Raw genomic sequence first — 13,751 nt, 5'->3', positions numbered from 1 at the left:
TTAAACTGACTCAGTGAGCATTGCTTAAATAATTATAATTTCCTTTTAAGGTGCAAATGGAAAATACATTTCCTCAATCTTGATTCTTAAAGGGCGTCAGATTTAAACTAAAGGCAAGTCAAGACATTGTTATATGAGAATCGAATTTCCCAAAATCGTATTCTAAAAGTAAGACTTTGGAGGACTCTCGATTGGCCGTTTTAATTGAAGTATAGATGCTTTTCCTAATTAGAAATATACAGGTAAGTCTGCATAGTTCAGTCCAAAATATATTAGATTGAAATGGTCATGGCTGAAAAATAAATATTGTTTAGGTTTTAAAGCATTCAGTTTTATTTCCTGGCAAGATTAATAGTTTCCAGTGGGTGATACTATTTATGGTGTTGTTATAGAATAATAGCACGTTGAATTGGTAGAAATGGCAACTTAATGGCAAAAAGCCCACACTTAATCATCTTATTTATTCCAAAATCAAGGAGAAAAAAAACGTTCTTATCTGCCTATATTACAGACACACGTTCACACAAGTGCAACTGACTACAAACACTGATAACAAGACCATTGTGTAGCTCAAATGTAATCCAGCAGAGGGAGACAGAGGGTAATCTCCTGTAGCTGCATTTTGAAAGTGAGGTTGTCACTTTGAAGGTTCATCATATTTCATGAAATACTGAAGCGCTAACATACCAATGTTTGATCTACTCACTAATTTACATGATTTAAAAACAGATCCCTTCCTTATATCTGGTCCTCTCTACCTTCCATACAGGCCGTGGCCATGTTTCCCCTTCCTATCCCCCTGTTCCTGACACTTTTACAGATTGCAGTACTTACTTATGTGAGTGATGGGGCATACTACGGACACAAGCCACACCCTCAGCCATACCAGCCGATGCAGCACCTCCAACACATGGGCAAAGAAAACTTTCCCCAACAACAGTACCACGGCAAAGAGGTACCCTATATGCAGTATCCCCACTACAGGAAGGAGCTACCCCAGATGCCTATGCACAAGGGCAAAGAAAACCCTCATAAAGGGGGTGGCTATAATGGTGGCCAAGATAAAGGTGAGTAATCAACAATCTTCCATGAACATATATTCACATCTTGAACACATGTGCTCAAACCCATCAAGGGCTCAATCATTTTTATTTAAAAAAGGCATATAGTATGTTATTTTGTTCTGTTTCATCAAGAAGCAGAAAAGGAATATTAAAGGGAAGTACCCAACTCAGTGTCGATTGCATGTGCGTCTGTGCTCAATTGATAATCAAAATGTTGTCTTTGTATATTTAAACTCATAATTTCTGGCTGAATACCTATCTCATTCCTCACAGGTCAGACAATCCCTAGTGGGGCTGAGGGAATTCCCCAAGGAGAGCAAGGCCTAGCTGGGCCACCAGGACCAGAGGGACCGGCAGGACCTTCTGGACCTCCAGGGAATGGACAGCCTGGACCTGCGGGACAACCGGGATCTCCTGGTCCACCAGGAGGGCCGGGAATGGGAAAACCAGGTTTGCCAGGACTGTCAGGCAAGCCAGGAGGAAATGGTGAGGCTGGACCACAAGGAGAAATGGGTCCTAGGGGTGAAGAAGGGCCAAATGGGCAGCCAGGGCTTCAGGGTCCCCCAGGACCACCTGGGCTGCCAGGAATAGGTAAACCAGGGGTACAGGGATTACCAGGCCAACCAGGGTCCAAAGGAGAGCCAGGTCACAAAGGTCTGCCAGGACTACCAGGATTACCTGGACCCAAAGGTGATAAAGGAATAGGGTTGCCAGGACAGCCTGGCCACAAAGGGCTCCCAGGGACCCCAGGACCTGCTGGCCCACAAGGGCTGCCTGGTTTTGGAAAACCTGGCTTGAATGGGGCACTAGGGCCACAAGGACCACCAGGAGTGAAAGGATATCCTGGAGAGCTAGGACCAGCTGGGCCACCTGGTGATGGAGGACAGCCTGGCCCACCAGGTCAACCTGGCCATGGAAAGACAGGTCAAAATGGCCTGCCAGGACAGCCAGGCATGCCAGGTGGGAAAGGCCATCCAGGACCACCAGGTTTGCCAGGAAAGGCAGGGCTTCCTGGTATTGGTAAACCAGGACTCCCAGGACCAAAGGGTGATAAAGGTATGGGTGGGTCCCCAGGACTTCCAGGACCAAAAGGAGATAAGGGCCACGGAGGACTGCCCGGTATGCTTGGACCCCCTGGACCAAATGGTCCACCAGGTCATCCAGGCCCTATGGGAACCCCAGGAGGTTTAGGTTCACCTGGTCCTAAAGGACACTGTGGAGAAGGAGGACCTAAAGGGCTTACTGGAGCCCAGGGTGACCCTGGTACCTCTGGGATACCTGGTAACGATGGTCTGCCTGGAGAGAATGGAGAGCCAGGACAACGAGGTCCATCAGGACCAAGTGGTGCCAAAGGAGACGGTGGACATAAAGGTCTACCTGGGAACCCAGGTACTCTAGGACTTCCCGGGCCAAAAGGACAAGGGGGATCTTCTGGCGAGGTCGGTCCTCAAGGTCCAAAAGGAATCCCTGGAATGGATGGCACAGTTGGACCAATCGGGTCTCCTGGTGTTCCTGGGCCCAAAGGAGATATTGGTCTAACAGGTCAACCAGGCATTGCAGGTGAGGGGATTCTGGGGCTTCCTGGACCCATAGGACCCCCAGGGAAAGAGGGTTCACCAGGAACCCCTGGACAACCAGGTACACCTGGCCTTCCTGGAGCACCAGGCCCACCTGGAGCACCTGGGGCTGTCGACATGGCAGGAGTGCTCTCTGAGATGGGCCCTGAACTAGATGGTGTTAAGGCTGGTGGCTATGGTAAGAAGGGCCAGTATGGAGGCAATGAGGCTGAAGTAATGGGTGCCAGTGGATTGGAAATGCCAGCTTTCACAGCAGTAGTAACAACTCCCTTTCCGCCTGTGGGCACTCCAGTCATCTTTGACAAGCTCTTGTACAATGGTCGCCAAAACTACAACCCAGAGACAGGAATTTTCACCTGTGACATGCCTGGCATTTATTATTTTGCCTACCATGTTCATTGCAAAGGAGCTAATGTGTGGGTTGCTTTGATGAGGAACAATGAGCCAGTGATGTATACATATGATGAATACAAAAAGGGATTCCTTGATCAAGCATCAGGGAGTGCAGTACTACCTCTACAACCTGGGGACACTGTGTATATTCAGCTGCCCTCAGATCAGGCCTCAGGACTTTATGCTGGGCAGTATGTGCACTCCTCCTTTTCTGGGTATTTGTTATATCCGATGTAAAACCACAAACTGCAGGGAGCGAGAGAGGCTTCAGTGAGAACAAAGTGGGAGCATATTTTTATATAATATAAAACATGATCAGAAATCAACTTAGACTGAGCAGTCTTTGTAATGTAAAGTCAACAAAATATTGGTCTTGGCAGCTGCGGTGAGAAGTGAGGGAAAACCGGAAGTATGCCGGTCTGTATGTACAGCAGCTTTGATACCGTATAGTCACGTGATTGGGAGAGCAAAGGTGTTTTCTAACAGTTTAGTGTGTATAAAAAGGCATTGAAAGAACACCTCAAAGGTGGGTCCTCAAATGTATTTGCATGGCCAAAACTCATAAGAGTACAATGTATACAAACATATAAAGGGAACATGTTAAGTGTATGCCAAAGAGGATGAAACAAACTGTACAATTCTGGTTACATAAAGGCACATTGTGTTCCTGCACCTCCTCAAAACTGGCAGCTAACCCATGCAGCAAAGAATGTGAAATATAGTAGATAATCATAAAGGCATATTCATTTTTAAATGTATGTTTTTTGCATGCATGCATTTGTATGAATACAGTTTCTCTCTCTTGATTGATAGTGGCAAGCATGTCAAATTAACTTAAGAATGGCAATGCATTGGAAGCTTTGTATTACAACAGTTTGTAAATGTCTAGAAGTTAACACATATCTGATTGTGTAACCTGCAATGACTAAATCTCTCAAGCTCCCACGTTGATAACCGTAAAATTATAAAATTGGCTAAATACAGTGTGAGAGCAACCATGACCTTACAAGGCCTTATGTATTGACGGATCAACTGTTATTGGTGGTGAACTATTATAGGGCAAGTGATGTGCTCACTTGTAAGATCACAACATTTGAGGGTCAGAATTAAATAATAAAACGCTTGATATTAGTTGCTTACTGACAATTGCTCCCATGAGTGAGATTCAAAGAGTAAGAATGTAATATTAATTGTATGTTTTAACGTTTGCTTATAGGTTTATCAGAGTGCAGACAAGTGCAGAGGTCAAATCAACATACCATACTGCCCTGAACTATGAAAACAACAAGTCCAAACTAAACAGCATTTCTGAGTCACCAACCAAACCGTAGCATTAGTATAAGTGACACATACTAAATATTATAAAGCGCACCCATGCCTGTAAACATATACAGTTTTAACTACAATATAATACTCTACAGGGATTAAGCAGTGTTTCAGTCAAATAATCTAATGACTGAAAAGATCCAATGACTCTGTATTTAGCTTCATTTCAAAGCAAAAAAATATTTAGAAACAAATTAAATTAAATGTATTCTTACTTACTCTTTTTAATCTAAAGTTCAACTGATTATATTCTGTAAGTGTTTTGTAGGCTTAATATATGTTTAGTTGTAATGGCAGTATCATTATTCATAAGAGGGTGTTCTTTGGAAAACAAATTGCAAATTATTCTTTGGAAATTAAACACGTTAACTGTAGGACCTGGTCATTCAGTGGGATTTGTTTTGAAGCGAGAAAACCAAATAAAATTTCGCAGCATCCTTGGTGAGCTACATTTAGTTTGTTTTGCAAGTATTGAATGTTGCTGCAATTCAGTTATGTAAATAATGTATTTTGTTATGTGCTGATGGCTGATCACCTACATTCAATGACAAGGACATAACGCATGACAACCTTTTAAAGGGAAATAAATGTATATTTCTCCTTTTAACCATGGTGCTAATATTGTTGATATTTCACTATTGTTATTATTTTTAATGTTGTTTTTTCTAAATAAAAAATGTTTAATTAAAAACACATACTTATATTGTTGACATCTCTATTTCTAAGCTCATTAATCAAAACAAACCAATTTAATTGAATATCAACTAAAAACAGTGTGGTTGAAACCACATTGGGGCATCAATCATGAATCAAAGACCAAATACTGAATAATTAGCATACCGGTCCTGGTTGATAGTTTAAGTTGGATTTCCTCCTGTTAAAGATACCTGGTTGGTTGATAAAGTGTTGGGTCTGGAGAAAGCTGAATACCAGCAACATTAGGACATAAGGTGCATTCAGGTACAAGACAATGTGACATGCATGACACTAGATGCTCCCTGTCTGCTAGCTTTAAACACATTGATTGATTAGTTTGGCCATATCGAGGACCAAATATGTCTGTATACACCAGTTCTGTTGGTAACTTCTAAGGAAGCCCATTACCGCCAGTAAAAGAAGAAAAAAAAAAGATGAATATGTAGCTGTGATAATAAATATTTTCCCATGGTAAGTCATAATTATGAGATATAAAGTCGAAATTGTGAGATAGTAAATCAGGAGATATAAAGTCGAAATTATGAGCTAGTAAGTCATAATTATGAGATAGAAAGTCGAAATTATGAGATACTTGACAACGACTAAAGACGACAAAAAAAAAACATTTCAGAGGCCGTCTGGGCTTAATTGAGGATTAGGGGAACCTATGATTATTTGGGGTTCCCTGTGAAATATAGAAACCTTCCGCACTATGATGCCGATAGGTAAGCAAGTACAAACATCCCAAGTGGGAGAAGAAAGTCACACGTGCTGAAGATATACCGTAATTTGATCTTTTGTGAGGTGCAGGAACAATTTCTGATCTTACCTGGCTGGATTCAGGCTCATGTTAGCTGAAGGTCTTATGCCGTGTTCACACCGGACGCGGCGCGAATTTGCAGTGCGACCAGATTACATGTTAAGTCAATGCACAGACGCGTTAGGTTGCAAAAAAGCGGATTTTTCGCCAGGCGTCGCGATAGAGGCGAAACGGCGTTTGAATATTCGCAACTCCACTTTTTCGCCGCCGTTCAAATATTTCAACTCCAGCGAATAATTTGCATGACGCGGAGTTGCGAAAGCTAATCAGCGTTGAGAAGCTCCGCCCGGCATCACCGCTGTTACTGAATGAAACTGCCGGTCCGCTGAAGGAGCGCTGGAAGCGGCTTCACTCAGACACTCGTCCTGGAGGAGTCGGAGCTGTGTGTGACTACGGATAATATTATGAACCCAGACACGGGGGTGGTTGATGTTCCGACGTGTGTGGGACTTCCTCAACAAGTATAAAGCAGAACTAGTGGTTATTTACCTGGTGGATGAAGGAAATAGTAAATGTTTTCAAGACACAGAGAGAAGCCCCGCCCCCTTTCCCCAGCGATGGTTGCGAAAAAACGGATTAACCACAGAGCGAATTTTTCACCTGCGGCGCGATATAGGCGAAGTGGCGTTGCGAAAATTCGCAACTGTTTTGGTGTGAACACGGCATTAGTCTGGATTCCGCAGGATATTGAACTTCATTAAGGAGGAGTATGGAAATCAACCTATTATCATCACAGAAAATGGCATGTCAGAGTGAGGGCCGAGTGACCTAAACCAGTGGTCTCCAATCTGTCGATCTCAGAGACTTTTCCTGTCGCTCTCCAAAATAAAATGAATAAATAAATTCAGAAACACATTGGGCCTCATTCTCGAAACATTATCTGAAGTGTCTTCTGAAATGTTTTCTTAGGGAATTCGGAAGACCAACGTCAGAAAAGATCTCTCTGATTCATGAACGGCTGAATATGGGTTCTTACACAGCCGAGTGTTCTTAACTGTGCTCCTCCGAATGAGGATTCTTAAATGGAACGTGAGTTCTCCTGCACCTGGATTTGCATACAGAAACGCCCCACCAGCTCCTTATAAGGGCATGCAACTGCAAAGACGTGTGCACAATCGACAGACTCCACAAGCAACGCAAAAGCAACTTCAGACTGATTAAAATCATGTCAAAGCGGAAAGCAAACTGCAGTCAACTCAGCAGACACTCGGATCTCCGTAGTCAAATCAGCAGACATTGAAATTTCCTTGCGCCATACTGACATTCACGGTAAACACATTCAAACGACCCTGATCGGGAGCGAGCGAGGGTATTTACGAAGTTAGCGGAAAGATTCACGTGACACAACATCCGTTTTGCGAAGTTAGCGGAAAGATCCATGTGAAACAACATCCGGTTTTCATAATAAGATGTCGACAAATCGTATACTAGCATATATGGAAATGAGATTAAATTAATTATATTCTTATTAAGTAAAACATGTGACCTTCAACTAGTGAGTTAAAGAGAAAATACAACTCAAATGTGTGTGAAGTGATAGATTATTGTTATTACAAATGTTATTTGTGTCCCAATTGATTTTTTGTTTAGTTTTTGTCTTGTTTGTATTTAAATAAATGTTTGCATCATCTTTTCAATGATTTGCACAAGTCATTTGTCTTTTGCTTTAACAATGTAGCTTTTCAATCATGAATACTTGTGTTTTTAGTCGTGATATATATCTTACTCTGTGTTTTATGATAGTAATTGTTGTTGACAATGTGTGCATAATTGTAACATTTCATGAATCAGCTGGTGTTTTGCAAGTGACTGACATGAGAAGTTTAACAAATTGATTGATTGATGGTCATTTTGGTGACCTTGGAACATGTTAACATCACCGGAAAAACCCGCAGCGCTCAGTGTTTACTACGAGGATAGAAGATAGTCTGACTCTGGCCAAGAGCAGCGCACGGCTAATTTACCGGCGTTAGTGTCCTTTTACCCACTCTAGTAAAGGCAAAGCTAACTCCAATAATTACAATTATACTTTGCTCAAAAGATAAGTTAAAGTTTACCATTCAATCAGCTGAAAACGTGGTAGGATCATTTTTATCAATATTTGAAGGGCCATTTTATTGGAACATTAGCTAAAAACTGTCCGGGTTGGGACCCAATCTCTGTGAGGGTTTACGGCTGTCCCACTGTGTTACGTCCCCTTTTCAGTATAGGGGATAAGGGGGGCACGAACACAGGTCAGCCAAAGAATGAGTGAAAGAAAGTCAAAAATAGGAGTAACGTTTTTAAACAATAGTTATTCAATATTTATTATTTTAGATAAACCATAACAACAAAATGGGAGATGAGACACATATGACACATCGTTTGTGGGATAACGCATTTAATTCAGCATGTTTGAAACTGAACAAAAAGATAGTTTAGTAGCTTTGTATTCTCTGTGAAAAATACGTGGAGGAAGAAACTCAGCCAACAACCTTCTCTCGTTCCGTTGATTTATTTGTCAGGACACGAGCAAAGTACAAGCGCTTGCAATTGCAAAAGCAGGGGTGGTTCGACCAGCTCTCAGGCTGGGGCAGAAGCACACATTTAACATTGAACACCTCACGTTCTTATATCACAGTTCGGACGTCTAGGCGTCATTTATTATTTACAAATCTTATTGGCTCTAACTATCAAAAGGGGAGAGTTATGCCGCGTTCACACCAAAAGAGTTGCGAATTTTCGCAACGTTTTTTTGCCTGAGTTTACTCGCTCGACTTTATGTGGTTAATTCGCTTTTTCGCAACCATTCGCTGCGGAAAGGGGGCGCGGCTTATCTCCGTGGCTTTACTCCGGGAAAACATTTACCATTTCCGCCATTCACCATTGAAATAACCACTAGTTCTGCTTTATACTTGTTGTGGAAGTCCCACAAACGTCGGAACATCAAACGCCCCTGTGTCTGGGTTCATAATATTATCTCCTCCAGGACGAGTGTCTGAATGAAGCCGCTTCCAGCGCTCCTTCAGCGGACCAGGCAGCAGCAGTTTTATTCAGTGACGGCAGTGACGAAGGCGGAGCTTCTCAACGCTGATTGTCTTTCGCAACTCAGCGTCAGGTACATTTTTCACCAGAGTTGAAATATTTCAACTCTGGCGAAAAAGCGAATATTATTATTACTCTTATCTAGGTGTTTAATATCGAAACATTCATGAATGTTGAAATATGCAGAGTGTGCCTTCGACTGTCTTTTTGTGTCAAACTTTATCTCATAGTCACAGCCAAGTCTACACTTCCTCCTGCTGACTCCATACTCCTCACATCTGACCTTGAACACCCTTGGCTGTGCTTCTATTTGTTTCACACACAAAACTTTTATAACTTTTAAAATGAGGCTCGTTCTCCATCCGTAACTGGATGAATTGAAGAGTTTGTGGTTCGCTCCCTGTTTGTAAACAAAATAGTAATGTTGTTTTTTCAGAGCATTTAGAAATCCTCCTTGTGTCAGAGAACAAATAACTACACACAGATCTATGAATTAATCACCAGTGAGCTTTGAGTTTATATACTGTACTTACATGTACACTTGTTTTTTTTGCGTAGTTGCGGTTGTTCCGTCCATGACTGTCTTGCGGTTTCTTTTGTTGGTGTTTTCCCCCAGCTACGCCTGGAAATCCGGTGTTTAACCTCACGTTACAATGAATTGTGGGTAATTCCCTTAGGCAAAGTCTGTTCATGACCCACACCTGTGTTTCCTGTGTGTCTCCTGATGGTTCACGCCCTACACCTGTGTTTCCCCTCTGTGTCTCCTGATGGTTCATGCCCTACACCTGTGGTTTCCCCTCAAATATATATTCCCTTGTCCCCTTACAGATTGTCTTTGTATACCTGTGAGTTTGCGTCGCCTTCGAGCTGTAGTTGTGTTTGTTTCCGGTATCTTTCCCCTTGTTTTGTTGCTTTGTCTAGTAAAATACTTTTTTTCTTTACCATGTCGTTTTCCTCTGCACCTGAGTCTCTGCCCCACCAAACTCCATGCTTCCGTTGAGTTACGTACTTGATAATATGTACATCGATCAGTCTGTGGAGGACTCATCTGGCATGTGGTTACAATAAACTAGGATAAAGACTATGTTAGTAGAGTTGATATGCATCCGTTACAATTCTGCATGGTATGTGAATATGTTGAAAGTCTATAACTCCACCATGTTTCAAGTGCTTCTGATTTAAATGCATTATTGTTAGGATTGTGGTGGTGATTCTCCCATTGAAAATAGCTTCCAGTATTGAAAAAATTGTTCTTAATTTATTGTGAACTAAAATAATTTTGATTAATGTGGATTCATTGTGAAGGAAGGAAAAAATTCCAGGTAAATGCGTTTCTTGAACAGCCACCTTTTTAATAACTTTATAATGTTAATAACATATTCACTTATTTTTTATGGACCAGTCACACATTGGTGCTAATTATATTTAATTATTATACGGGTAGATCAAATCAAGCATTCTGATTGGTTGAGAGTGAGCCACGGGGTGTACTTTATTCAGCCATAAAGTACTGTACAGCCTGTTTACATTTAAAACCAAATCAGTGCGCACTTAAAAATAACAGGTAGATTTAAATTGCGCGACCGTTAGTTGTCATTTCAAGCTGGACAGTTACCAAACATGTTTTGTGTAAACTTTGATATTTTAGGGGGAATGACTTTTGATGAGTGTCAGCGGTGAATACTGTATTTGTGGTCCCTGTTCCTGCTGTACAGTCAAACGTTGATACGGCTCACAATCAGGAGAGCAGAGCAGATAACGCTCTGAGAGCAGACTAGTTAGCGGGGAGCGAGTGCATAAAACCGGAAACTAAGATGAGATATCGCATAAGCCATACAGTTATTTATTTGTCTTGACCCTCCAACATGTAAACTCATTATAATACACAATAGCTCTCACTAGGAGCGCTATTAAACAGTTTTCTCACAGATACAAAGATAAAAACAGATTTCTGACAATTGATTCTTCAGCATGCTTTGATGCTTGTCTCTGCTTCCTTTTGTGCATTTCAGTTCCAATAAATAAATAAAGTTAAATTGAATAACATTTAAACAATATTTATTATTGCAGATTTCCAATTGAACTGGTCTAATTATAAATAATACATACTCTAATAATAAATACGTTAACTTCTCTTATTTCAAGTAAAATAAAGGCTGGATTTAAAACAAAGCTTTTGAAAAAATAATTTAACTGAATTGTTCTGCAGCTGTAAAGTCAGGGTCTTTCTCAATACCCAAGTTCACAAGTACGGACTAGTAAACAGTTGCAGCCATTCAGCACAACTGGTGTTGAATCTCAAGGCACAAGGAGCTGAAACCGAAATACAACACAGTGTGTTGTGTTATATTGTTTTATGGCATACTGGCCTCTTTTTACTTGGTAGCAGTTGTATAAATGGCCTTACAGGAAATACAATTTTAAAGGGAAATACCTTTTTTTATTATTATAATTCATTTTTTGTAAAAAATAATCAAGTTAATGATGGCGCAATTGCATTAATCTGCTTCAGTTTCAGGGTCCTGGTATTTTGCATATTCCTAATATTTTTTTTCTCAGTTTTCCTAGTATTTTCGTGGAACCACTGTGATCTTTAAAAGTCAGTGATCCCGGGATTTCCTCGATAATTGCATCCCCAAACTAAAGCGGTGTATCTCTGCAACCACTAGGGCTATTTGGATAATTATGGTTACAATAAAAGGCTAATGTGAAATGTTTGTTCAGATGTGTAAATATCAGTCTATATGTTACTGGTTAAGAGTAAATGAAGATAACACACAGAAAAAAATTAAAAGGTTTCAGGTCCGCCTAGAAAAAATGCACTTTCAGGATGATTATTTCTTTGAAAAGATGCAGCTGTAAGGTCCAACTCTAACCCAAATCATAGCACAATATGTGAACATTCTCTCTGCAAAGGTTGACTTTGATAAATTGAAGCAGAACAAAGTTAGAGAGGGTTTAGTAGAGAAAATTGCATTGGGGCACATTTGCGCACAGCTTTGACATTTGAATTTGTTCATGTACCAAACCATGTATTTCACTTGTATATTACTTATGGTGTTCAATACATCAAAATACAGCAGTTTGGGGCTTTTTTTCATTAAACAAGCTATGATTTACAGTTTTATATAACAATCTCTCAGTCTTTTCAAAAGGTTAAGCCTTGAGAATGAGCTCATTTCGAGAGAGAGAAATAAAAAATGTCACTGTGGAGGTACTTTAAGAAGATGCTTCTCTTTGACACTTGAGAGGGCGAAATACTTACTGCTTAATTCACAAATCATCATTTCTAATTTCATATACTGATACACTCATTTGGCATTGACAAGCCTTTATTCATTATTCAGTTTCACTTCATAGCTCTGTGGGGGTGCAGGTCTCTCAAAAAAAACGTGCAGGTCCAACCTGTGTGCATGTACAATTTATCAGAACAAGGTTCTTACCTCAATAACAATGGAGAGAATTAAAACAGCATTTGGCAACAACAGCCATATCGACATAAATACCTGTAAGCAAAATAACATTTCTGTCTATGTAAGTTTTATACAATTAAGTAAACTGGAGCCCGGAGCTGGTAAACTGACAGATAAGGTGTTGTTGATGGTTGGTAGAAAAACGCAATGTGCATTATTTCACTTCAGTCTAGAAACATCTATCAGGTGTTCATGGGTAATCACAACAGTATACAATTGCAATAGCATAAAGTAGTAGCTTTTTTTCTTCATGCAGGTTAAATTAATACACTTTTTAAATTGTTTTATCCAATTTCAATCATAGAGTTCTGCATAATTCAACTGATTGCTGTAAAACTGAGAACACACACTGTAATATATTTTTTTTAAATGCTTAACGTTTGAAGGGCTATCAAACCGCTCTAGTGCTGCATATAACCTTCAGGAATGTCTTTAATATCTGGAGAAATGTTTATAGAATAATGTGTTGCACAACTTTTGAAGCTCACAATTTGTGAACCAGTTCCATTTGATGCTTCCAGTGTAGGACCAAAAGAACCACATTACATGAGACATCAATGTAATGCAAATGGGAGAAAGTGGTGTGAGATATGTACTTTCTAAAGGATAGCTGTGTTTTGTGGAGAGTGATACGGTGGTGGATATTAATGTGATTAAAGAAGACGAGAAGGAGAGACAGCAGAGGAAGAGACAAAATAAGTGCTTTGACGTTGGGTCCAGAGAAATTTGTTAACAAGCAAAGACATGTTTTGACAAACCTGAGGCTCTAATCAAAGCCACACTAGGCAACTTCACATGGAAGCAGCTCCAAGTGGCAGAAAGATACAGTAATTTTCTTAAAAACATATTTTAAAGAGACATTTGCAAGATTTTTTTTAAAAATGTTCATCACTACACAATCACACACTTGCCATTTTCCTAGGTGTCACCTCTTGTCTTGAAACTATAAGATCCGTGGGCTCTCAATGCAGCTTCACTTTGTGTTTTGGGCTGGAAAGAAATCCTTGATAAACAATTGACCTATTGTAGCTTGAAAGGGTGGTATTATTCTTTCTTTCTCTTATTGTCATCAGTGGATTGTGCATTTCTCACTATTGTTTACAACAAATGTCACATAAGCAGGAAGGAGCTATATGGAAATAAATAACTGTGTCAGCCAGTCCTTGTCAGTAGGATCAACTCATTGTAAGTTTTGGTCTTGCATATGCTTTGAAAATTGTAGAATATCAGCTGCCTTATCCTTTAACTGATCAGATCAAAAATAAAAGCAGTGAGGACAAACATGTGTCCAACATCATCTTTCTGAAGGCGGAGACATTTGTACATCTTATTTCTCGGGAGACAAGTTGAAATAAGTCAGCTGAATGCTTCCTGATGC

At 40.3% G+C, this 13,751-nt stretch overlaps 1 protein-coding gene across 1 annotated transcript; it reads left to right on the top strand.

Annotated features, from left to right (window-relative positions):
- Positions 1–778: 778 nt before the first annotated feature.
- Positions 779–3,271, top strand: col8a1a (collagen, type VIII, alpha 1a; the record flags this gene model as incomplete). The annotated part of the gene is made up of 2 exons (XM_079231465.1): positions 779–1,067; positions 1,338–3,271. The coding sequence occupies 2 exons, from the start codon at positions 779–781 to the stop codon at positions 3,269–3,271; spliced, it is 2,223 nt and encodes a 740-aa protein (XP_079087591.1).
- Between the last annotated feature and the right edge of the window lie 10,480 nt (positions 3,272–13,751).

Source organism: Taurulus bubalis (genome assembly GCF_910589615.1).
Source record: "Taurulus bubalis genome assembly, chromosome: 15".
Taxonomy (NCBI): Eukaryota; Metazoa; Chordata; class Actinopteri; order Perciformes; family Cottidae; genus Taurulus; species Taurulus bubalis.
The sequence above is the reverse complement of the archived record's forward strand: the minus strand, read 5'-3'. Positions and strand labels throughout refer to the sequence as shown.